Source organism: Microtus pennsylvanicus, chromosome 1 (assembly GCF_037038515.1).
Source record: "Microtus pennsylvanicus isolate mMicPen1 chromosome 1, mMicPen1.hap1, whole genome shotgun sequence".
Classification (NCBI taxonomy): domain Eukaryota; kingdom Metazoa; phylum Chordata; class Mammalia; order Rodentia; family Cricetidae; genus Microtus; species Microtus pennsylvanicus.
In genome coordinates this window covers 205,685,421-205,712,479 of record NC_134579.1, presented here as the reverse complement: position 1 = coordinate 205,712,479, position 27,059 = coordinate 205,685,421, and the positions used below count along the sequence as shown (strand labels likewise).

Below are 27,059 nucleotides of genomic sequence, written 5' to 3'. Positions count from 1 at the left end.
AAGTGGCTCATCTTTGTCCCCTACATGCTTGAGTCACAGCAGGTCACCACGGCCACCCAGCATGAATGAGGGGTGACCCTGAACTCCAGTCTGCATGCTTATGCGGCAACAGTTTCACTCACCCAGCCATCTCCCCACCTTCACTTTCTAATTCAAAATCTACCAAAAGTTACCGAAATCCATTTGGTATGAGAAATTGCTATTATCATAAAAGTAACTTTTTCCACTAATAAAAATTTAATGTAAAGCTCATAAATTAAAAAAAAACTTTCCAAAGAAAGTTTACTATAAAAAAATTAGAAGGCTGTTGTGCCTGGCTAAAAAACTATGGAATGAATTTATATTTCCTAAGTTTCACTATCCCACATCAGAGATCCATTAAATGGAAGGCATAATCCCCCTTCCCACATTGTCTGCTTTTGAGTAATAAGCTATTATCCTTTGAAAAATTCTCCATGCTATTAAACATAATAAGTAGGTGTTTGCTCTTTGGTTTATGAAACTCAAGTGATGTATCTGAGACTTTCACTTTTTTATTGTTATATATCTGTTGTATTATGGAACTATTCCCAAATGAGTCTCCCCAGAAACATAGCCAAAAGCGCTTAGAAGAGGATGCTGGAGACTTCCTGCCTTCCGATGCTCTCATTTCCAGAGCAATCCTGAAACTGTCAACTACTAGATCAGTAGAGACAGTGGGAACCCACCCGAGACAGTGGGAGAGCCACCAACACTGCTGGTGGGGGAACAGAAGCAAAAAGCAAAGAGTGGAAATCAAGCCGAGGAAGGAGAGACACTTCCGGGAAGATGGCGCCACCTACCTGCCGGGAATATCCTTTCTCTGTGCTTCCCTGCCCAATAGTTATTCTTCTCAGGAATCGGTCATTGGTATCCAATACTGAAAGAGAACAGGTAGGTTATTCTATAAACAAATATGGACTGGCCATGCTGGGAGATGCTGAGGAAGGAGCAGAAAACAAGAGTCAAGGTCTGGCTTCATTTGAAGAATTGAATGAGTGAGAAAGACACGGTCTAGTGGGAAGTGTCTTATAGACAGTGTATCAGGTGATGGTGGGCCAGCCTGGGTGTTTTTGATTAGGCAGCAAGGACCAGTAGTTCTGAAAGTGTATTTTCCAGTGACATCTAAGTGATAAGTCAGTTTTGTTTCTCATACATGTAAGAGTCAAATGGCCCAGTATTTCTACTCCTATGTGTTATTCAAAAACCTAGACATAGAGACCTGAACAGAAGTGTATGCGCTCACGTTCATAGCAGCTCCATGCACAGTGGCCAGAGAGTAGGAGCAACCAAAGTTTCCAGCAAGAGATAGATGGACTGACTGACGATATATTGCATAGCATAAAATAAGCATTCTGATATGTACCCTACAAATGTCCTAAATACTGTGCAGACAAAGAAGGGCAAATGCTGTATGGTTCTCCCTCCATGAGGGCTCAAAAATAGGCAAATCCACAGACACAGAAAACAGATGCGCTGGGGTCACCAGCAGGGGGGATGTTACTGACTCATGGGTCTAGGGCAGTGGTTCTAGGAGACTCCTTTCGGAGTTGCATATCAGACATATGCATAACAGATATTTATATTTCAATTCATAGCAAGCAGTAGCAAAATTACAGTTATGAAGTAGCAATGAAAATAATTTTATGGTTGGCGGTCACCACAACATGAGTTATATTAAGGGGTAGCAGTATTGGGAAGGTTGAGAACAACACTGGTGGAGGGTTTTTGGAGGGGATGGTGGTGAGGTTTGGGTATAGGCAATGGTGATGGAGGAATCACTGCGGATGCAGTCAGTGCTAGCAGCTCACAGTCACGGATGGTCAAGAGGGAAACCATTGGCCGCACATATTTTACCATGCTAAAAAGAAAAGCCAAAGGAAATAGAGCACATGGGAGGAGACAGGCTGTGGTTAGATCAGACACAACTCTTGCTTGTGTGAATTGCACCGGTTGAGAAAGTCTGCGAAAACTATCTGGCTTAGAGAAGCTAAATTTATAATGCCAAGAAAGGCAGAATAGACACTTTTCTCATCTTTGTGATTTAAAACAGCAGGGCTGTTCACAGCAACAACTGAGATCCAACTGACTAAAGTGTATAATATGCCACCAATGAAAACAGAGATGATGTATTTGGGAACTGGGAGTATCTGTAAGGATGAAGACTGTTCATCTTCCCAATGACATACAAATCCTTCTCGGGCCCTCACCCCAGCTGCTGCTACCATGTCTGTTTTCCTCTCTCTCTCTCACCCCCCCCCCACGCCCACACACCCACCCACCCACCCACACATGTGCATAATACTCCAAACACACTCACAGACAAATATATACAAACTTCTACTATTATTTTTTAAGCCAGAAGCAGAACACCTGCAAGGTTCAAGGGCTGCATCTCCACAGTGTCACCAGAAGTCCCACCGTCGCTTTTATTTCCAAGATGCTGGGTACACAGTCACATGCAACAAAAACATCTCCTTTTTTTCTTTCTTTCTGTGTAGTATATAAACACTCTTGGACACAGACTAAGGTCACCTCCCCAGCAAATGTATTTAAAGTCAACAACAGACCATTCAAATTTTATATTGACAAAGGGAAGACAAACATCACCATTCCAAGGACACTGTGCCTTCCATGATGCCCCAGTAGAGCACTGTGACCTACCAAGATACACCCAGTGAAAAAGCTCTGGGAACTCAGTACCGGTGACAGACGTGTGACACGCGAGAGAAGACATGTGGTTCAATTCCAACCCACAAGACACAGATGTGGTTAAAGCCCTAAAACAGTGACAGGAACACACAGCTGGCATCTACATGATAGAGCTAAAGAGGCCATCCGCTACATGCTCATGCCTTCCTTCCTGGAGCAGGTTCTGAGGGCTTTTTCTGTACCCAGTCCTGTGCTGGCTAGGCAGGAACATGAAGGTGCACAAGGTGTCAGTCTGTGACTCCTGGCGTTTCCTAAGAGAAGATGCACAGAGAGCACCAGAGTGCAGGCATGGAAGGAAGACAGCGGCTTAGGGGATTGACTGTCTTCTTTCTTCCCTTAATCTAAGTAGTTTCTATAGAGCTATAGTGTTGACTGTGACCACAGGAATGCCCGGAGCATTCCTGATCCTTCAAGTAACCAATACCAGCGCAAGAGCTGAAGGACAGGCACTGGTGCCATACCAGGGCAGGTCATTGTTTGATAGAAGACATGGCATCCTTTTCCCATAATGCCACTGGGCTAGGATTGGGAAGCGGAGACATGGTATCTAGAGACTGACAATGAGTAGGGCTACTGGGCCCTTGGCCGGTGATGGGGAGATAGACTTGCGTGCAAGTCTCTAAGGTTCTGGGGAGTTGGATTCTCTAAGAAGCAGGGGCTTTGGGATACCCAACATAACAAAGTCTAGTTTCCTGGTCCTTGGGATAATACATGCCTGGAGATATGTTTTCCTTCCTGCCTCTGTGATGTGGTTCTGGAACAGTCCAGTATCTTAACCTCTACTCACCTGGGTTATACTTGGTCTCAAAGCCAGAAAACTCTACTAGTAAACGTTCTCAGTTCATCAACAAAGACTCTCTCTCCATGCTCCAACCAACTCGCTAGTCAGGACCAAACTGCGCATCAGATGTCAGCCCGAATTCCTCTGGCCCAGGTGCCTTGTCCTCACCAATAAAATTTGCTAGCCTTTAGCACCCCGAACAGTAATGCAAGTCTGTATTTTTCTGGGCTAACTTTTGAAGTTGTCACTTCCACTAAAATTGATTTGTAACCACAGAGCATTCCAATCCTTCCTGTCTTCGCACAGAGAATCCAATTGCACACTGGTCCCCATCAAAGAGGTGATATGCCATGATTTCTGAGGCTGGGGCAGAGCGCAGATGTGCAGGGATGCCAGTTGGTCTGAGAGTTTCTCTTCCAGCAGAACCACACATATGGTTGAAAGTACACTGAAAACATTCCATTGCCCAGTTCTTCTTTTACTAAAAGGTCCCCGAAAACAATTTAAAGAGTATCACAAGCTCAGAGATGTTTTTGAAAGGTTGACTACACATTTTGTAAACAAATGACATTTTAATAATAGATCTTTCTAGTAGAAAAAAAATTCTAGAAAAACTAATGCCCCAGGAAAATGCTGAAACTATTTGTGTTGGCAGCTGAAAACATTGTTGATTTTAGACTTGTGGCATGAACAAGTCATATAGCTCATCCCCAAAGGACTATTCTAGAGTCATTTAAATGACCACCCCAGGTGCTGGGGATATAGCTTGGAGATGCACATATGCTTTGCATGCCAAAGACTGTGTGGGTTAAATCTCTAGCAAAATGAAAAATAATAATAAAAAAAATGAATAAACCATCCCAAGAAAGAGCTAACAAAGTAGAACATGCTTAGGCTATAACTGAATTGGGTAGGAAATAAACCCCATACAAATAAATGGTAAAAGAGTTGTACAGAAAAATCGGATATACCAAAAACTATGATTAGCAGTTATTAACATTGTGAAATGTGGCTGACTTTTTTTTTAAAACAGGTTTTGATGAAATCATTACAATAGTATTATTTGCTTTAAAATAAAAAATGGATCCGCGCAAGAGTGCTCAAGGAGATTTTAACAATCTTAGGAGACGAAGACTGCAGAGAAACAACATAACACAGCTGTTACCCTCCAAGGGACACAGGGGACGCGCTTTTGAGTTTCTGTGTGTTCACATTTCAGTGGAGCCTCCTCATGGGAAGGCTGATGTTACTCCAGGTTCCACATCCAAAATCCAAACCTTTTAAGTGTTAATATAATACCGGCAGTGGAAAAATCCCACAGCCTAAAACAGCTTCATTTACAAAATTATTTAACATAAACTCTAAAATATCCTTTAGGCTATGAGCGGGAGATGTAAACACAGCAAATGACCCTTGTGTTTAGACTTGGCTATCATTATTGCGCTGTCTGCCCAAACCACCAAACTTCAGGGATGAAGTCTGGAACACCACTGGTCTCGGTGTTCTGGATAAGAGCTTCTCAATATAGATGAGGAAACCGGGGAAGTGGTTTGCATAGCTCAAATGTGGTAGAGTTAAGAGAGAAGACTCCACGCCTGGTCTTCCTTTGTCTCTTGTCAGCAAGGTCTGCTGGGAGACACTCAGTTCTTACTGGCTTAGCTGAATGGGCTTTTTGGAAGACAGCTCAGGAAGGGTGGGAGGCTGGCTGAAGCCAGGAAGAAGACTGGCCTAGAAAAGAGATGGGCTAAGGAGGGCCACGCCCAAGAAAAAGAGTATGAAGCAGGCCCTTGGTGGAGAGAGGAAGTCCTGAATGACAAACTCCCTGATGGCGACCTGACGGCCCAGGATAGGAGCCCTTGAAGCTTTTGACTGAGGAAATAACAGGCTGGTTGGTCTGCATTGAGAACCTACTGAACTAAGGGAAGGAAATGCAAACAGGAGAACGTGCGAAAGGTAACTTATAATTCGGGTATTGGTTGAACGTATTCTGAAGGAGGATAGACAGGTCTGAGACACATGCCATCCACCACTTCGGGGACCTGTAGGGTTGCCACATCTCCATGCTGTATTCAAGACTCCAGAACACAGAGCAGGGACACTGTTCAAGGCCACGTAGCCCAGCAGGGTGGCGGCTGCTCTCCAGGCTGAACTCCGTGTTCAGTCCTTTGCCCACTGTTCCGCTGAAGTGACTTGATGAAAAGCCAGGGAGAAGAAGCAGGGACGCTGAGAGGGAACCAGGGAAAGCGGAGGCGGCCCTGAGGCAATCTATGAAGTGTGCAATTGCCAGAGTGATACATACGCAGGACACAGCTGGAAACACACCTATACTTCTAACATTCTAGGATCAGGGCAGATTCCAGGCCAGCCTGGCCCTCGTGGCAAGCTTAAAACCAGCCAGAGCTACATCACAAGACCTTGTCTCAGAGACAAAAGGGACTGGGGATCCGGCTCAGCTGATAAAGTGTGCCACGTCACATGAGAGCCTGAGCTGGATCCCCAGCTCTCAGATACAAAGCAGTAGCCCCCCCTGTACCCAGGAAGCAGAGAAGGGAGGGGCTTTCTGGCCAACCAATCTAATTGTAGGTTCAGAAAGATCCCCGATGTCAGCTGGTGGCCTCCATGCGTGTGTGCACACTTGTGCACACCCACATCCGCACACACCCATGCCCCAGTTAAAAGCACTTATTGCTCTTGCAGAGGACCCAGGTACCCACATGGCAGCTCAACCACCTGTGAGCCCAGTTCCAGATATGACTTCCTCTTCTGGTAGTCAGGAGCACTGCATATGTATGGCATAGTCACAAACACACAGGCAAAACAAAAGAGTTAAAAAAATTAAAAAAGGATGTAGGCTTTAGGCTCAACTCTCTCCTTTTGTTATGCTTTATCCCTCCCAACTGAGGTCCTGAATATAACAAAGAATAATGTAAAATACGTTTCTTTCTTAAAAAGTAGAGGAACAAATTAGGTTTGGGTGAAGAGAACTCACCAGGACAAAAAGAGATCTTGCCTTCAAAACATTTTACAATGCAGATCCATAAAGACAAGATGTTCTTTATACACTTGGTGTAATTAGTCCTCATGATCTCAGAGCACTAGTGGGAAGTGTGGCTTTGTTGGAGTAGGTGTGGCCTTGTTGGAGGAAGTGTGTCTCTGTGGGGGTGGGCTTTGAGGTCTCCTTTCCTGGGGCTATGTTCAGTGTGGTAGTGTGGTACACAGTTGCTGGCTGCCTGCCAATCCAGATGTAGAACTCACAGCTCTTTCTCCAGCACCATGTCTGCTTGCATGCTATCGTGTTACCCACCGTGACGGTAATGGACTGAACCTCTGAACTGTAAGAGAGCCACCCCAGTTAAATGTTTTCCTTTATAAGAGTTACCGTGGTCATGGTGTCTCTTCACAGCACTAGAAGCCCTAACTAAGACATTGAGAGAAGGTGGTGTTACTTTGTGATGTCTAGGTTTGCGCGTACCAGATGAGAACTCTCCCACTAAGCTCCATCCACAGCCCCTCCTTGGGCATCTGGAAGAGAGGGAGTGAATGGGACTGAGCCGAGAGAGAGGTGTTGGGGAGGGACAGGAACGGAGGGTGAGATTATAAAGCCCAGAATAAGCAACTGTATGTCAGACTGAGTATTTATGAATTGAACTTAAAGATGGGGCTCAAACACGCCCTCCCAGTCGGGTCCCGAGTGCCCTCTGGTTTCCCCAGTACCTACCTCTCTGCCATGTGATAGTTGAGGGGTCAATGTTGAGGCGGGCAAACTTCCTCACTTCTTCCTCTGTCAGTGTGCTTGGGTCAGTCTTATTTATCCCCAGTCTCTAATAATTGAGGAGAAATTAGATTTATTAGAACAAGAATGAACAAGAAGCCAGACTCAAACAGAATCATCCTGTGTGATGCCCTATCTCCATGGCTACCAAGGTCCTGGCAAAATACAAAACCTGCAGAGAGCTGTAGGTTAGGTGAACTCATTGTAGTGTATGTCTTCTACAAGGGGAAGGTAGTGGGGATCTACGAATACCCTAAGATGATGATCTGAAAATGGGGTCCCCGTCAGCAGCACACAGCAAACACATGTGCTTGCGGCTCCTGTGAGGCTGGTGCTACCTACTGGTGTGGTCCTGAATACTGAGCTCGGAAGGTGCACAACCCGCTGTCACCATGGGTGCTTTACCTCACTGGCCAAGGGAAGTGCATGTCTAAGTTTCAAAGGAATAAAGTTCTACTTCACTTGGAAAAAATGAATTAAAAATTTTAAGTTGGCTGTGGTGGTGTATTTGTATAATCCCAGCGTTTGGGAAGCAGGGACAGGAGGATCAGGAGTTTGAGGCTAAACTACATGAGACCCTGTCTCACAAAAGAAATACATAAAGCCAAAACAACACAAAGCTTTAATGGATTTAATTCTGTAAAGAAAATATCCTTTAAAAAGAAAAAACTTCTCTAGAAATATATTTAATGCCAGTTAGTGGTTATAAATTATACCATAAAGGTTTTTTTTTCTTTAAAAAAATGGTTAATAGGACAAAAGCAGCCAATAGAACCAGAAAACATATGGAAAAGAATTAAGATGGCTTTTTCAAATACAAAGGGTAATAATTATTATCCTAAAAAAACAAAACAAAATAAACAAACAAACAAAACCAAGAGATGGCTATCCAAAGTTACCATACCATTTTTTCAAATGGCTACAAATAGGAAACCATCTCTCTGCAGAAGTCTCCTTAAAAACCTGATGTGTAAGCTAACGAGGGTGCTCACAGGCTAACGAGCAGTCCCCCCACATGAGGAAACAGAGCCCATGGCTCAGCAGGCAAAATACCTGATGCCAACACCTCAATTCAATACCTGGAGGAACTCCCACTTAAAGGAGAGACACAACTTCCGTAAGCTGTCCTCTGCCTTACACACACACACACACACACAAACACACACACACACACACACACACACAAACACACAGAATAAGCAAGACAAAACGGAAATATTTTTTCTTAAACTACATGATCTTTAAAAGAAAAAAAATGCAAGTTATCATTTCCGTAGCTCTTTGGTGCAGGGGTGCGCCAATGGACTTAGCTGTGTGTGATGTTCTGAATTAATACTCAACCCATAGGTTGAGAAGCACCTTTTGGGGAGTAACACATCAGAGATCCTGCATATCAGATATTTACATTAGCAAAATTACAGTTATGAAGTAGCAAAGAAAACACTTTTATACTTGGGGGTTAACCACAACATGAGGAACTGTACTCAAGTGTTGCAGCATGAGGAAGGTTGGGAATAACCAAAAAAGTATCTGAAAACCCAAATCAAGTCAAGTTTCTAGAATGTTCTCTCTCTTTTTTGTAAAGGTTTATTTACTTATTTACTTACTTACTTACGTATTTATTTATGTGCATTGGTGTTTTTCAAATATATATATGTATGTATATCTGTGTGGAAGATGCCGGAGTCCCAGGAACTGGAGTTATGGACAGCTGTGAGATGCCATGTGGGTCCTGGGAATTGAACCCCAGGTCCTCCAGAAGAGTACCCTGTGCTCTTAACCACTGGGCCATCTTTTCAGCCCGAATGTTCTCTTCTTAAAAACCATTAACTGGAAACTTACTTTCAGCCGAGAAAGTTGGATTTCTGAAAACTCTCTAACTCCGTTCACTGAGGGAACCAGCCGATTGTACAGTGCCTAAGAAAACAAAACCACACAACAGAGCTTCAGGCTCAGCCACATCTTGAAAAACCCGGAAACAGACACAGTTCACTACAGTTATGACCAAACAGGCTCTATTGGCACTTGAGGGCTGATACAAACAATCTCAACTTGAACTCGGTCATTTTAATAAAGCTTTACAAAGTGGGAACAAGGCGCGTAACAAAGAGTTTGCATAAGTCTACCCAGTCTGTCCTCTTACCACCTACCAAAGAGTTATCTGAGTTTGGTGGGAAGATTCAGTGAAAACGTCGAACCCTTATACCAAAGCATGCCAGGAAACACCTCTCTTGCCCACAACCTCTAATAGGCCCACAACCTCTAATAGATAATGAGGAATTATCTCCTAGAACTCAGTTGCTTCCAGTTCTGACTTGGTTCTTGGACTTCACGTGTATGAAGGCAGAAAGGGCCTCTGAGCTCTTTCACCCTGCATGATGGCTGCATGTAATTTTAGTCTTACAAATGGCTGACTGTGGCTAAAACTTAACGGTACAGCTCATGCACAAAGACCTGGGTTCAAGTCCCAGTACTGGAAGCTCCAACTCCCCCTCCCCCAAAAGTCCAATCCTCTTGAGAATGGACCAACGTGTCTGTGACCCTAGTGAAAATGAACGTTGTACCCAAGACCTTTACAACTTAAAAGACTCATCTCGAATAATTTTTGAACTAATTAGCATAGCACAATTCTCCCAGCTGCTCTGCAGCGATCATCGACCCACTTGAGAAGCTGATTGAAGTGTAGCTCTCCTCCTCTGGAAGAGAGGATATGAGTAAAACCCATTGAAGTTTGAATAGACTTTCAGAACAGATGGGCTGTAACCATCTTCCGTGAAGTCCTCAAGGAGGCAGGAAGCCTGGGATAAAAGCCAAGATGGTTAACAAGGGCCCCCTCACCTTGTCTGTTTGGGTACTTTCATGTAAAATTCTTGTGTCGATGGCCGCAGCCAGCAAGTTATTAGCAGCGGTGATGGCGTGGATGTCCCCTGTCAGGTGAAGGTTGAACTAGAAAAAAAATGTCACATCTCTCTATTTGTATCATACGGATAGCACTGTTTTCAAAGGCTGCCTGAATTAATAAAGTAGTGTGCTAATTATCTGTCTGTATCAGGAGCTGAGACGAGATGGCTTACATCAGAACACCAAGGTCAAGCCCTCCACTTGATGACAAAGAAGCATTGAGAGTCTGTCTCTCTTATCCTAGATTCTTCCTTCCACAGGCTAAAGGTGACACATTCTCATGGGCTTAATGACTAGTTTCTTTTTCACACTGTTTTCATTTCCAATCTTTTATTTGTACCCTTTCATTATTTAGGAAACTATACTATCTCAAACACACTTGGGAATAAAACAAGTCTTTGGGAGTAAAAATGAACTAAGAGAAAACATTACCGACAGCTAGTTTCGCGTTAATATATGCTTACTAGTTAAGAAAGCAACACACTCATACTTTGGAAACTTTAATTTTTAAAATTAACTTAGTCAAGTTTTACTTATTGCCATGTATGTATGTGGTGGAGAGGGGGGAGTGGGCATGTCATGGCATGTGTGGAGGTCAGAGGACAGCTTCCTGGAATTGGTCCCTTTCCTTTCTCCTTTACTTGGGTTCTGGGCTTGAAATCAGGTTCTAGACTGGACTGCCCAGTGCCTTTAATGGCTTAGCCGTCTATCTTTCTGGCCCTTGCAGACCTTCATGGAAAAGTTATTATGGCTTTCACATCTCTAACTTCCAAATCTGCAATCCAAAGAGCTTCCAAGTCGGTAATATTTTAAAGATCCACATGAAGCCACGAGTGGAAAATCCCATCCTCCATTTTGTTCCTGAGTGAAATTATTAATATTCTCACACAAAACCCAGTGTGATCCTGCTAATCTCCTGTCAAGACCCTGAAATGGCTGACTATAATGCTTCAAGTCAAACCTAACTAATCTCTTGGCTATGAACTGAATCAGGCTGGCTCGTGTCTACTCTGCTGCCTTCGCCTGCCTACCCTGCCTCTACATTCTGGTCAAGTTCTGTGACATCGTGTGGTCCCCCAACAGACTATGTCCTTTTCTGTCACAGGACTGTCCTTACAGAGTTCTCCAACTGGAAACACCTTACCTTGTTCTTCACAAGACTGGCATTCTTCAATCTAGTACCTTTAATTCCTTGGCCACCTAGAACTCATTCTAACGTTTCTCTGAGTCTCTGATGATGATGATTGGTTGAGCGTATGGAATCTGCTCAACCAATACCCACTACATGGCAGACACTAAGATACGAGCGATGGATACAGATGGAGCAGACACATAGTAAAAAACAGTTTCAAGTGACAAACTGCCTGCCTCTGTGTGTGATGAGACACATAGAGCCATCCGTGAGTCCCACACTGAGCCCTGGAGCTGAAGACCCACACAGATCAGCACTCTGTCCGTATTTGCTAGCTTCCCTGCCATGGTCCTTCTTCTTCATCTTAATTTGGCCTTCGGGTCTTGGCTTCTCCTAGCTCGTGAAGAAGAACTGGGGGGACTACTGAAGTGAGGCAGAGTCTTGGGGTCCCAACTTAGGCAAGGTAGTGAGGACAGAGGGAGAGTAGAACATTTCATGCATGGGAAAAGTCTTAGAACCAAGAGAAAACAGGGAACCAGTGTCAGTGGTTACACGCATGCTTAGCGTTCATGAGACCATACATCCCAGCAGCCACTTAGAAAACAGGACAGGCACCTTCAAGGAACTTGACAAGAAGGGGACACAAAGAGTACAATGCAGGAGCAAAGGCCTGTTACAATCTCTCAGATCATGCAGAAGTAACAGGTAACAGGAAGAACAGTGTCCTTCTTAGACAAGAGCTTAGGGAGACCTCAGGACTGCCACATGAGTTGATGCAGAAAGCAGGGTAGGAGCGAACACGTCCTGGTGAGATACAGGAGGAAAGGGAAGGGAAGCAAAATGAAGGAAGCATTCTTGGAGAAGTAAAGATCAACGCTATCAACTCCTATTGCCCATTTTCTCTGAGATGCTTTTATTTGTGGCCTCAGTTGGCAGAACAAACCCTCTATCCATTTCTGAGTTTGGCAGTCTAAGAGATGACTGATGGGCCTCAGGACAACATTATTTAAAATGGGCTCTAGTCCACACAGGCTTGGCGATACAGAACCATTTTGGAATTCTAAATTTTGGAATTTAGAAAGGCAATATGATGTGTGTGCGTGTGTGCATGCATGCATGTGCATATGTATACAGATACACACATACACACATATTCATACACAAATATATTTTCATAATATATGTATAAAACACTTCAACCAGGGACTAGGTTAACATATTCATTTGCTACAGAAAAATATGCGTATATTAATGGAAGGTGAATAGTCACACCAAGAAGCACATACATATCTGTACGTAGTCACCAGGGTCAGGTGGGCATCTCACAGCCTTACCTCCTCCATGGGGATAACCTGAGCGTATCCGCCACCTGCAGCTCCTCCTAGACAAGAGAGCAAGCATAGTGAGGTGAGTCCCCAGATCTAGTTACACAATAGACACAGACTAAAGGACGCTACTCACACCCAGTAGGGAAGGCCTGCTAAGGCCCAGAGACTCTATCCATACAAACAAAATTAAACAAAAACAGTGCCCTGTATCCAGCAATGCCATTTTAGGCCTTCTGTTTCTTTGAATAAAAAGGAAGGTTGGCAGAGGCCTACAATCACAGCTCCTAGAGAAACTGAGAGGAGTATCACGGATTCAAGGCCTGCCGGCTAACACAGTGAGCTGAAGGCTAGCCTGGGCAACACAGCAAGGTCCTACTTTTAAAAAATGTGAAAAAATGAAACAAACAATGTCCCCAAATGTAAATACAATACAGCAAATATCAGTATTGTAAAACACATATTTCAGGATAAGAGATCATTTTATTAAATTCACTTTAGGGTCTACATTGGTTATGTTTCATCTAAGTCATACATAAAATAAAACCTAATGACCCTTCCAGGCTTGGTGGAACACTCAGGAGGAAGCCAGCCTGGTCTGCACAGCGAGAACATCCCTCAGAAATAACAGAACGGGTGTGTGTGTGTGGGGGGGGGGAGTAGAGAGGGAGGAAGGAAAAGACAAGGGGACGGGGAAGGAGAACTTGAGGGAACGGAATAGTACAGATGGAGGAAGGACAGAGATGAGAACAAGGAAAGAGATATTTTGATTGAGGGAGCCATTATGGGGCTAGCAAGAAACCTGGGACTAGAGAAATTCCAGCTAAGACCCTAAGCAATAGAGGAGAGGGTGCCTGAACTGGACACGCTGTTGGGGTTCAATCTTCAGCACCATGTAAGCCAAACACCAACAGAACCAAAAAATATTCACCGTGAATACCTCACTTCAGACATGAAAATGACAAACTTCAGGTAATTCATCTGATGGTTGCTTATCCCTCCCAATATTAGTTATTATACTAGACACTAGTCTCTCACACGCGTACGCGTACATTTTACAACATAGCTTGCTCTTTCCATGTTATTTGAGTCTCACAATAGCCAGATGAGCCTGATGCTACAAGCCCTTCTACACCTATAGATGGGGTCAGAGACGTGCAGATTGGCTGTAGACCTTGCAGAGGTGAGAGACATCAGCCATGAACAAGACCCTGGACTCTTTGCTCTAAGTCTCATGTCCAATCTGCTTCATAATGCATGGCCCTCCAGGAGGAATCAGTACTTAATGGGTTAGGAATTATTAATATTTGTAACAGTGATATAAATAAAATACAGTTAAAAACCGCATGCTGCCAAGAACACGCAGTAATTGCAGCAGTAAGGGCTGAGGAGTGACTTCATGATAAATCAACAGAACAGGAGTAATGAAGGGGAAGGTGCCAGACATCAGCTCTGCTAAGCCAGAGAGGAATTTCCTCACGGCTCTGCACACAGCCAGTTGTCTCCTCTCCAGAGCTCCTTGGCCCCACACGGCAACTCCCACAAGCTGCGACTTGGGGCCTGACCTAAAGAGCTCATCTGTGGACGGGAAAAGACCTCTCACTGTGGCTGGGATGATAAGGCTCCAGTGAGATGGGCAGAGTTTCAAATCCGCTTGGCGAAGGAGAAGGGGATGATACAGAAGACGCTGCTGGAGGCAGGAGTTCTGAGCAACAGTGCCAAGGGACCAGCTTCCTGGGGCTCCACAGACGACCTCCCCACCCCAGTCCTGCAGCAACCCCTGCATGCCTTTACACACTAGGAGGTTCAACTTGGGGTGACGCCTGAGTGTTCAGGGGATACAGAGGAATGATCAGCCAGCTCTTTTGCAAACATTTAATTCCATCTTCGTGTCTCATGTTCAGTTGGAACTTTTATGGTCCTAATTTTACTCTGAAAATCGGTACCTTTCACTCCAAACGTGGGTCCCTGGGAAGGCTGCCTCAGACAGGCGAAGGAGTTGACGTGCAGGTGGGCGGTCAGGGCCTGCACCAGTCCGATGGTGACTGTACTCTTCCCTTCTCCAAGCGGGGTGGGCGTGATCCTAGTTTGGAGGGAGATGAATGAATTTAATTGCATTTCCAAGACAACAATTATGAAAACCAAGCTGAGATCTCAAGTCCAAATCCAAGGACATAGGCAGTGAGCAGAGCTTGCCCCGCATACTCGATACCATGGTTTCTTAGATTGTTCCCAGGCGTAGCACACGAGCCAAGTTTACCCTAAGTCAGAGGCACAAAAGTGAAAGGCTGCATGCTCAAAAAGGAGAGTCCCTGGGCGACAGTGTGGGCAAGGTTCATTTTAGGGAGGGGCACAAAGCTAGTCGCTAAAATAGTTGGAACCACCAACTTGACATGGTGGCTTTTTGGGCTATCTGTCTCTTGCTTTCCAGAGCTATTTATTAGGGGTAAGGTGGGAGAAAGGACTTTGTCAAAGGTTGCTGAGTGAGTGAGGTAGGGCCAGAGTCTCAAGATTAGAAGGGATCCCAAAGTCCCTACTGGCCCAGGTACCAGATGCTCATGGCCAGGTCTGGATCCCACCATATTCAACAGGTAGACATGAGCTCATTATTGCCAGGTGACATTGTGTGTGTGTGTGTACGTGTGTGTTCCCATATGTGTTTTAATAGATATTGGAATTTGAATGCTTCGTGAATTTGCATGTCATCCTTGTGCAGACGCCATGCTAATCTTCCTTGTATGGTTCTAATTTTAGTATATGTGCTGCCAAAGCGAGCCCACTAGGTGACATTTCTAGGTACAGGTTTTATAGGTAAGTCTCTTGTTCCAAAGGAGACATCTGAATCCCTGTTGTTGCCTACATCTTAGGAGGTCCCACTAATCCGGGGCCCGTGGTCCACATACACCTCATAACTTGGCCCAACACACGAAACCATAAACGTCCTTAAAGCACTGAGGTTTTTAACAAACCTTTTCTTGTTTAACTAAACTATGTGCTTTGTGATTAGAAATTTTATAGAAGCCAACATTGTGAATCAATGTCAAAAGTGTAGATCCGCCTGTTGACTCCTTTCCTATACAACAGGCTTTCAAATACTGGATGAGAAAGTCCGAGTCCCACTGCACACCCAGGAGGAAACCCCTGCACAGAGGAGCTGACCTTCCAGGATACCACACAAAGACGTATTTCCACATCGTCATAATATTGCTGCATTTTGTGATATTTCATTCCCGAGTAAGGTCCCATAGCACCATCCTACAGTATCCTTTAACCATCACTAAAATTCCTTAAATTTTCTCTTCAATGCTTACAACCTCATCTTTTATGAGTTAAATGGTGTGAGCCAGGGTGTCTAGGAAACTCAGTTACAACAAAGCTTATGGACAGAGTTTTTTCTTGTTTTTTTTTTTTTTTTTTTTTTTTTTTTGGTTTTTTGAGACAGGGTTTCTCTGTGGTTTTGGAGCCTGTCCTGGAACTATCTCTTGTAGACCAGCCAGGGGGACAGAGTTTTTTCTAACCTACAAAACCTGGTGACATTATCACGATGAGGAAGGCATTCCTTCAGATACATCTTTGTCCCCAGCTATCTCAGAGTAACCCAGCGACATGATCGGTCGCCCATTCATACAATAAATATTTATTCAGTACTATCACGAGTCAGGGTCTGGGCTAGATCCTAGAACACAAAGGCGACCATGTCAGACCCTGTGTCTCCCTCCCAGGATGTCTAACTGATGGAAGATACAGATAATTCAGTGAATATAGCAACTGTGGTAAACAGCAAGAAGGGGAAACAGGGCAAGCGCTGTATTAAGAACATCGGAACGAGCTTCCGCTCACTTCAGAAACCAAGGGAAGCTTCCTGCAGACCTCACAGCTAAGCTGGGATGTGGCTATCAGATAAATATTCCCTGGATGAAATGAGCCAAAGACAAGGCATTGCACTCCGGTCTTTCATCTGCTCTAGCTGGTTTCTCCTCCAGATGGAAGGTGGAGCCACAGTCGACACTTCAAAGCACCAACTGGGTAAGATCCCGCAGGGAGTGTACGCGCCGTAAGAAAAAAATGAAAATAGAGCCATTGGGTACGTTTTCCTTTAAGGAACAGTCAGAAAAGGCAAAAAAAGAATCAAAGAAGGAAATCTGGAGAAGAAAACAGGACATGACATAGCTCGGAAGGAGGCTGAGAAAGACCACATCTAGAGATGAAGAGCCACCAAGGACTGAAGCAAGGTGAGGACCAAGAAGAACTGAGGAGTTTAGTGACAATGAGGTCGCTGTTGACCGCTATACAGCAGGGATTTCTGATGAGCCAGTTTAGGTATTGATGAAATAAACCGGAAATGCCCAGGTCACAGGAAGAGGGCTTATCAGGCCCCTGTCCAACTGTCTAAATAGCACAGTAGGAGGAGAATCAATGTGGAGATCATTACCCAAGGCTCTGAGTTAAGTTCACACTGAAGTAAATGCAACATGAATGAAAGAAAGGCAAAGCCCACAGACATCACTGGCTTGCAAAAGCCACCCATTGTTCGTAAAGCTGCGCTTTATGTCACACGGAGGATCCCATTTTCTCTCCTAAGGATATGCTGGCAGAGCTGAGGAAGACACGCCCAGGGATGACCTCAAACTTCAGCCAGCCATCCAATTCTTAATTGGAAACACATGACTGTTGAGCTTGCTGCCAACGAACACAATGCAGCAAAAGTCACAAAGTAGGAAGTATTTATTGGAAGCAATAAAGGAGAGCTGCAATAAAATTTTATTTCTCCCCACCTCTGCATTTGATATCAAAATTTGGTTTAATTTTTCCCCCCATATCCTTAGCTCCGATCCCAAATCATCAGGTTGGTTTCAAAAAGAGTAAAGTTTCCCTTTCTGTTTCTAGGAAGTTTCTTTGTTGTGGAAATGGGACTGGGAGCTTTCCTCACTATCTCTGAGCTCCAGTGGCCTTCCTGATTTTTATGACTTTTCAGATGACATTATAATGAAAGTTTTGACATGCTAAGGTGAAGAAAAAAATGCCTTCACTTCATGCATTAGTGTCACCTGACCAGGCCACACATCATCATCATCAACAACAACAAAAATGTCTGACAATATTATGAAGCCTTTTCTTAGCTAAGTACTGTTTGCTGTTAATGACAGTAGGATTCATCAAGATAGCCTGTGACAACTGGAAAGAAGTTGATTCAAAAGCCAGAGAGGTTTCTTATGCAGAGACAAAGGTAAAGATCTGGAGTACATTTAAAATCGAGTTTTGTCAAACAGTATCATGGGCACCAGCTATGCATGGCCTGACCATGACCTCCAAAGCTACATGCACAAACAGCTATAAATATACATCACTCATCCCAGGCATCTTTATGGCGGTGAAGGTTTTAAAAGCCCTTTACTATCTAACAATAAATGTGACGGTCCATCTGGGTGTTTTCCCCATTATAGCTGATGGAGGTGAAGAGTTCAAAGGCCGTGTTGGCACTTGTTTCTTCTAATGATCCACGTCCTCTTCTGCCATCAGTACAACTTAAAGAAAACCTCACAAATGTTCAAATGGCGGCTTGAGAAAGCGAAAGTCTTACAAAGTCAGGACAGTTGTCTCTTAAGTTGCACCAAAATAAAGGGTTGAAACATTCAAAGAAAGAAATTTTAAATCGGATATTTAGCATTCTGAAAAAGCAAAATAAAACAAGACTGACACAGAGAATCTCCATTTTCCTCCAGTGAGAAATTCAGTCTATATTCACGGAGCAGTTTGGACTTTAAAAAACCCTTTTGTCCATTGAATTCAGACATTCTAGAATCTTCTAGATGGTGCTGGACCAAACGAGGCCCAGGACATATTTAAAAGGCTTGCAGCTGCACCCCATGTCAAGTTCTCACACAAAATCCCTTTTCACTAGTGTAACTGGGATAATATGAAAAACTCCAGAGTCCCCAAGAACCTTTTGGCGCATTTCCCCGGGCAATTCCCAATACTTTTCATTTTGTCAGGCAAAGCAAATACAGCTGTGTATAGGTGTAAACATCGTGCGATATGTAGCCGATGGGAGGGCAGGTCATTCCCTCCGAAGATGAAATCCTACAACCTGAAGAATGGCTTTTAAAAATGGTGGGACTGGGGGCTAATCTGGTCTCCATTTGAATTATCAACAATTCAATTAAAAAAGAACGAAACCTCCATTCTTCCATATTTTCATCCCACTGTTGATAGGTTTAGATGAAATTTTTAAAAACTTTCTTGGGTATCTGAAGTCTCTAAAATATGGTAGAGTGTTATACTACAGAATTCAGAGAGAACGGGAGGATGCTAATGTTATTTCTAATGTGATCTTTAATGTAAACAGGGTGGGCATAACAAAGGTAAAATCCTGGGAGGAAACAAAAAAAATGAACACTTCTGAGCAGTGAGATAGTTTAGTTTCTCCTTCTTCTGACTTTCCTTTATGCTGAGCTTTCCATAAGAGTTCAATATTATTTTCCAAATAAAAAGAGAATTTCAAAAAATAGGGAAGAATATTTCTCCTTTGAGGGGTCATTTATATTCTTAAAAACTGCCACAGTGCATGGAAGAGTTGATATCACCATTTCCCTCTAGCTTTTCATCTGACTAAAAGCAAAAAACAAAAAAAAAAAAGAAGGGAGGTGACTTTTATGTCAAATTTCAGTTTCCATTTTTAGATTATAACCATATGTCTGATGTCAATCACCCAGCTGCCAAAACTAGTTAACACACTGATAAATATATCAGGCATTGTATTTAAAGGAGAATTAAGTAGTTAATTTAATTGAGTCAGGATCTCATTGTGAAGCCTGGTTGACCTGGAACTTGCTTGGTAGAGAACACTAGCCTTAAACTAATAACTAAACTATATCTGTCTCCCAAGGGATAGGATTCAAGGCATGTGCCACCACACCTGACTCCTGAATTTGCTTATTCGTATAGAATACAGAGTGGCATGGGCTCTCTAGAAACCACACATTTCTGTCATGGGTGTGCTCAGGACTCAACAACATCACCTTCCCAGGTTGTCTTTTGCTTTGCTGTATGGTCTTGAATAGAGCAGAAAGTTAGACCCCTTCCAACGGAGAGGGTTTAATGCATTCTCAGGGAAAGAATGATTGCCTGCCTGTCATTAAATCTGCCCTTGAGGATTCTAGTTCAGTTTGCATTTTCATTTACGTGGTATGTGTGACCCAGCTTACTCGGCTGGGTCACACATACCATGTAGCAATGGGGCAAGGCGGTGCAATGTTTCACTGAGTGTGGACTGCTGGGAGTGATCCAAGCTGCCCAGGGTTGTCTAGCCCAGGGCTTCCTAATACTACTTCACCTGTGAATCTTTTCAACCAAGGAATTTTTGTGTAATCTCAGGTATACAAAATAGGCACACAAATCAAACATTAATTAATAAATAATTATAAATGTAAAAACTTAATTTGTTTGTGTATATGTAATTTTACCATTTATTAAAAAGGAAACTGAATTTGCATACTAAGATGGACGTGCAATGGTTTTTAATATAAGAATTAAACCTCGGATGCATATTCAATACTATAGGATACAAGCCATCTTCGACATTTTTTAGAGTCAAAAGACATTTTGACTTAATAATCATCAATGATGAGAACGCTGCTTTGCATAAATATGTCATACAAAAATAGCAGAAGCATATTTAGGGCCACTGTAGAAATTGATAGAAATTCTGTTCTAATCCCAAGCTAAATTCATTGAATCATTTTTTTTTCACGAAACTCAAGTCAGAAACTCAACCTTTGAAAAATCAAACACTCTAACACAACACAACCCAACGATACTTAGAAGCTAAAAATGATGGAAAGAAAATATTAAATATCAAAAGCCTTCCTCCTCCATAGCTAAACCAGTGTATTTCTATCAGAGTAGAAAACATGTACAGCTAGAACTCTAACTTTGGGCTCATGTGTCTCAGGGACTTTAATTGGTGATGTGTCGTGTGATGGCATGCCCAGGACAACGTGGACATGTAGTACCTTCAAGAAGCATGACGGACCAAGGCTGTGCACTGCCAAGGACACGTCAGGTCTATTCTGTGCTTTCTGCACTAACTTCGGATGGCTGTGCGTTCACAATCCCTTCCCTGCTGTCCTCTCTTCTTTCCTTCTTGGTTCGGTAACCACCACATTGATGACACGACTCCAGACTTAAGAAGTTGGATCTAGTATGTGGCTGGAGGCCAGGCCTTAATGGCTTAACCCCCACATGGGGAACGTGATAACAATATCATTGTTTAAGACATGTCAACTCTGTTCTTAGCTCAAGGCGGGGCCGTGTCTAAATCTCGGCATCATTTCCAAAGTGGACAAGCCCCAGATGGAGTATATCACAGCCACTTCATGAGGGAAAAAAAATTGCATCATGAATCTTCCTTTATTATCAGATAACACATTTCTCCTGAGATCCTTGGATCATATCCTAAAGGGTCTGGAGATTGAACCCAAGGCCTCACATATGCTAAGGAAGAGCTCCACAACTGAGCGACAGCTCCTGTCCCAAGTCTTCTGGACTGGAGCACAGAGAGAAAATTCAGCAAAACTCACCAAGACTATGCAAAGTCTAGAGAAGAAACGCAAATCCGTGTATTAGATACAAAAGATGTGTGCATGTTTCTTTAGAGACCCCGTCTATAAGCCGTCTTCTTCAAGTGCGGGTGTGTACCTCAAAAAGTATGTGTGTTTTTTGAGGGGAGTTATCTACTTCAAGTTCCTCCTTTCCCAGCTAGAAGGGGCTTGTAAATATCTCTGTGTCCGAAAATGTGCATGCTCATTGCAACCTTCTATCAAGCAGATTGTCTAAGAGCAACCTTAGCCAGAAGATGCTCCACACTCGGATGCAGGAGTGAAGGAATGATGAGGCCCTCCTGCTTCTCCTTTCAGTGGTAGAGCCTGCAGAGTCCCCGCAGATAGAACCAACGTCTCTAAACTCAGGTATAAGGATATAAGGGTTGGGTTCTCAGATTAGAAAGGTACTTGGGGAGTACAAATGCTGGGAGCCTGAGGGGCGACATTTAAATCGCAGACAATGGAGTTGCTACACCGAATTGTTGGAAAAAAAGAAAAACTGTATTGAACAAGTACAGACTTCTTTGTCATTATTCCATAAACAAGGTAGGATAATATATATTTGCATAGCTCTTGTGCTGTATTAACTACCATAGGCAATCTAATGAGCATAGGCTTAATGTTTATAAAATGATATTTGTAAATTACATACAAATTCTACAACATTTTTACAGGAAGGGCTTGGATGTCATAGTTTGGTGTCCTCAGGAACCTGAACCAATCTGCAGATACTAAAAGTTCATGGCAAGTGATTTCCCTTCTGGAGAAACTTCCTAGAGAGACAAATGCACAAACATGTATGTCCAGGACTATTCATTTTAGCATGGTTTACAGTGATCCCAAACTTGAAAGCAATGGAAACGTCCATTGGTAGGGGAATAAACTGTAGACCATCTCTATCCCACTGTCAAGTATTTTCCCTCCTCAATACACTAGAACTAGAAACTCTCTATGTTAGTGATGGTGAGACACCTTAACTTCCGTGCCTCACTGAAAACAAGGAGCTGGAGGCACTGAAAAGAAACTCACACATAAACAGCAGAATACCTGTCACACGGCCATGAAAACATAGTGTGCACTAGCTCACTGCACGGAGCACATATAATGTGACCGCATCTAAGGAAGGACCTATCTATCAGTCTGAGGCCACCCTGACCTGAGGAACTGTTTCCCTGGGTGGTAGAACTTGTAATATTTTATTCTCTTGTTTATTTTCAGTATTTTTAGAAAATTCTTATAGCAAGACTACATTATTTTTTATAACTGTCTTAGTTTGCTTTCTATTGCTATGGTAAAAGATTATGAGATCAAAAACAGTTTGGGGAGGAAAGGGTTACTTCATTTCATAAGTCTCAGATCATACTCCATCATTGAAGAAGCCAGGTCAGGAACTCAAGGCAGGAACTTGACGGCAAGAAGTAAAGCAAAGACCATGGAGAAATGCTGCTTATTGGCTTGCTTAGCCGGCCTGTTCAGCACCACCTATGGTGGGATGTACCCTTCCACATCAATCATCCACACACACAAAGATGGGCCACAGATTTGCCTATAGGCCAATATGATGGGGCATTTTTTCAAATGAGAATCCCTCTTCTTAGATAGCCCTAGCTTGTGTTGGCTGACAAAAAGCAAAACAAGCAAGCAAGCAAACAAAAAACACAAAACCAACCAGGACAACAAGCAACAAAAAGAAAGCAGAAAGCAATCACATGGATAACTAACATGGATAAATAAATAAATAACCTAAATTAACTAGAAGTCAAGTCCACAGCTAGGAAATGTCTCTGTCTGAGACATAAATGGATTTTGTATCTCAAGCCTCATCTATCTATCTATCTATCTATCTATCTATCTATCTATCTATCTATCCATCCATCCACCCACCCATCTCCTTACCTACCTACCTATACAGGCAACAGTCAACTGCATAAAATTACAAGACCACACAAGAATTCATATGTTTCTTGATGTTCTCTAATGTCACAATGAATAAACAGTTCAAATCTCCAATTGTCTAATTCTGCTAGCAAATATATTTTAAAAAAGAGAACAACAACAACAACAACTGTCCCCCTTTCATAAAAAGGACCAATTAATTTTTTATGTAATAGCCAAGACAAGTGAAAATGGCCCAACCTTAGTTTGGAATGCGATAAGGTCCACATGAAGATGAACCACCAAGACAGTAACAAGAGAATGTACATTTCACAAGGCATCTTAAAACATTATTTGAAAGCAGAAAACCAAATAACATACTTCTCAAGCCCTTACTCAGTTCAAAATAATATGCTTCCAATTGCTATTCTGATGTTTCTTATCATGAAAAATGGAATTTAAATGTTTAGGACAGCTGGGGACGGTCACACACGCCTGCAGCCTCAGCACTTAGCAGATAGAAGCAGGAGGCTGAAAGGTCAAGGGCATTCTGGGCTACAGAACGTACAACTTGGTGGGAGGGGCAGAAGCCCAGGGAGCCATATCAAGTATAGGGTAAGGAAAATAAAACCCCAGAGGCGGGGAGTATAGCTCTGTGACAGCCCTTGCTCAGCATGCATGAAGACCCAGGTTTGTTCTCCACCACCGCCAAAAGAAGCCACTTCTGTTTTGATTGGTCGTATAGTTCAGAGGTAGAGCCCTTGCCTATAGAAGGACAGACTTGGGGTTTGAGACTCAGGATCATAAATTAAAAAAAAAAAAATTGAAAAGTAAACCAGTAAAATTAGCAGCTTGTTAGTCTCTATACAGAATAGAGATGAATTTGCTCAGGCCTGTTAATGGAAACAAACAGGAGCCAGGACAAAACTGACAACACAGTGCGCTTCGGGGACAGGGGGACAGAGGTAATATGGAGGACAGTTCTGGAAATATGTCTCCTCAATGTATAGTGGAGGCTTACCCGGCAACCAGGACATATTTTCCGTCTTTTTGATCCTTTAACCTCTCCAGCAGGGACAACCGGACTTTGGCTTTGCTCTTGCCATAGACTTCAATTTCCTCTGCAAACAATCCTATCTCTTTGGCAAGAACATCCACAGCTTTTGGAGTCTGTCCTCTTGAAATCTCAATATCACTGGAGGGAGAGAAAGAAGCATGAAGGAGGCAGTCGCCTCAGCTTAGGTGGTCGGCGCTCGAGGGAAAAGCATCCGTGCACGCCGCCAACCCTTAAATCAACCCAATTGCTTTGTGGTCCCTTTTCCCAGGCAGAATTAAACACAACTGCTAGCAATTAAGATGCATGAGAAAGTGACTTTCCCTCTTTCTTTTTTTACTTTTCTTTTTCCTATCTTTTTTTTTTGAGATATTATTACAGAACACTTAACCAAGATCCTAGTGTCAGGCACAAAGATACCACGGAGAGGGCAATTGTGTTCTTTGCACTATGGCTATGGTAAACCCATTCTAGAACACCAAGCTCCGTGAGTCGGCGGGAGGGTAGAAAGGCCAGTGCATGAGGCTCTCCCACGTGGCTAGGCAACGTGTCTCTTGGCTATTCAGAAATATGGAAATGCTATTTTCTTTCATCTCCTTTCATACTTTCTCTCTTTCCCATTTCCAGTCCAAAAATAATATTTCAAAATATTTCATCCATTATGTAATAGTTCATGAAAGGATGCAGTACCTGACACTCAATCTCAGACTGGAGAGTCAGGACCTTCATGAGGAGGGTGGCCGGGCACCAGACTTGACTATGAGGCGAGCAAACAGTTGTTGATATTACAGGGGCTCTCAGCACCAATGTGCGTACTGTGGACCACAGAGAACACTGCTGTGGCCGATATGCCCAGACATCTCTCTTATTCGGGGCCAGCCTGTCCATTTATCCCACTGAACATCTGTCTAAGATGGAGTACTGACGGCACACTTGTTCCCAGACCCTTGAGCATCACACATGAGAGGACAACCGTTCCCTGACAGTCTCGAGGACACAGTGGTCTTTGAGGGCAGCAGGAGACCACCCTCGCTGCTAAAGGCAGTTCCTCAGCTGCAACTGTTCTGTGTTGCTGACAATCTGCTCAGCCTCCATACGACTCTATTATCATTTTCTTTAGACAAGAGGACCAGGGCAGTCTGACCTTGGGATAGGAGATAATAGTAAACATGCCATCCTCACTGCTCTGGAGGGTATCCGGGAAGCTGGGAGAAGAGAGTGATGCTATAGGGTCCATGTAGGCTGAACTCTTGGCTTTCTGTCGGGTGATGCCCTCCCCAAGTCCCTGGCATAGATCTTTCTATTTCTCTTCTGGCCCACCCTGAGCTCCTGGAATCTTGTTTTATCTTGTCTTCCCAGCTACAGTGTTTCTCCTTCTGTCATCTCTGAAACTGAGGCGCTAAACCTTGGAGATTTTCCATGTTTGTTACTTTATTACCTTAAGAGCCACAGAGACATCAATTTTGATTTTTGTTTGTTTGGATGGGGACCTGATTGGCCTTAAAACTCCCAATCCTCTGCTTTATTGTCTCATATGCTGGAATTACAGGCTCATTTCCATTTTTTTTTTAGTGATTTATAAACTATACAATCTGCCTTCCTTTCCCCAGGGGCTCTAGAAATTGCATTTGGCTAAATAACTAAAGTGCCCCTCCCTAAGTAAAATCCACTTTGGAAGATTTTGGCACACAGCTTAAGAGAATCTAGCTTAATAATAAATAAATTATATAAATAATAACAATAATAATAATTATTATTATTTTTTGCTTTCTGCAAATGTACTGTAATGGCATGCTTGTAAAAACCAATCAAAAAGGAAGATATGTTTCACAATTGATTGTGCAATGATAAGATGAAGTTATAAAGAATAGTATTCCTCCTTAGGATTTGTGTTAATGACTCAAAGCAAGCATGCCTATGACATATTATAGTCTATTGTGAAGGGAAAAACAATCTCATGGGGATGCTTAACCGGTAGACAACTGACTGTAGAAGAGAAAAGAGGTCAATTCTGAGAGCCAATTCTGAGAGCCAATCACAGGCATGCCTGTGATTCTAGTACTTGGGAGGTTAAGGCAGGAGCATTACTGTGAGTTTGAGACTAGCCTGGCCTAGACCTTAAGACGTGTTTCTCCTTGCTACCTCCCACAAAGAATTCATAGCCACGTGAAAAACTCAGCCAGTTACTGGAGGTTTTAGCTGTTCAACACTCTCTGTATCCCAGCATTGCTGGGTAGGATGCTCTGGGGCTCAGGTATCACACAAACCTGGATAAGGTTGTGTGGCCAACTCACTGGAACAAGGCGGTCAGCAATGACCCTGGTTTGAATACCATATCACAGGGATCATTCAAAATCACTCACTAAGATTATATCCTGTAGTGTGTACTAATTGTACAACGAGACTATGTAACTCAGATTCATCAAGCTGCTGGGGAAAACACCCATCCCGATCACCACGTCTTAGGGGACAGTCCTGGAGAAAGCAGAACGTAGTTCCTATGTGAGTGTGTGTGGCTTGTTTGGTCATTTCCCCTAAGACTAGAAAAACATCTGCCTGTTGCACTAAGTTGATCCATCTCCTGGGTGTTCCTAGTCCTGCTCAAAACTTGCCAAATGGAACACGACCTATATTCTGTCAGATAAGGACAATGCTTTCTGCGTGATGAAGAAAACCAGTTTGTACGTGTCCATTTAATATAGGACACACTGCTAAGACAAAATGAAATGATATGCGACCTTAATATTAATCAAATAAGGCAAGCACATTCATCAGGATTTAATCGGGGAGGACTTATGATAGAGAAATGCTGTCTCACTTTGATGATTAGAGGAAATTATCCAATGCCAAAATCCAAATACGGGGGCTGTAATGTCGCTCAGGTAGTTC

The 27,059-nt window shown here is 43.2% G+C and overlaps 1 protein-coding gene and 1 non-coding gene across 2 annotated transcripts in view; both read right to left on the bottom strand.

Annotated features, from left to right (window-relative positions):
- Mthfd1l (methylenetetrahydrofolate dehydrogenase (NADP+ dependent) 1 like) overlaps positions 1-27,059 on the bottom strand; it is a 185,809-nt gene that overhangs the window by 107,137 nt on the left and 51,613 nt on the right. Inside the window, exons 11-17 of the mRNA XM_075949714.1 lie at positions 24,138-24,311; positions 14,588-14,724; positions 12,651-12,697; positions 10,122-10,229; positions 9,126-9,200; positions 7,230-7,332; positions 822-898 (exon numbers count right to left, since the gene is read on the bottom strand). Of these exons, the coding sequence (XP_075805829.1) occupies positions 822-898; positions 7,230-7,332; positions 9,126-9,200; positions 10,122-10,229; positions 12,651-12,697; positions 14,588-14,724; positions 24,138-24,311 (721 nt within the window). The remainder of the gene's footprint in view (positions 1-821; positions 899-7,229; positions 7,333-9,125; positions 9,201-10,121; positions 10,230-12,650; positions 12,698-14,587; positions 14,725-24,137; positions 24,312-27,059) is intronic.
- Positions 15,313-15,419, bottom strand: LOC142842771 (U6 spliceosomal RNA). Its single transcript, XR_012909451.1, has one exon. It is a non-coding gene; the product is annotated as a U6 spliceosomal RNA (small nuclear RNA).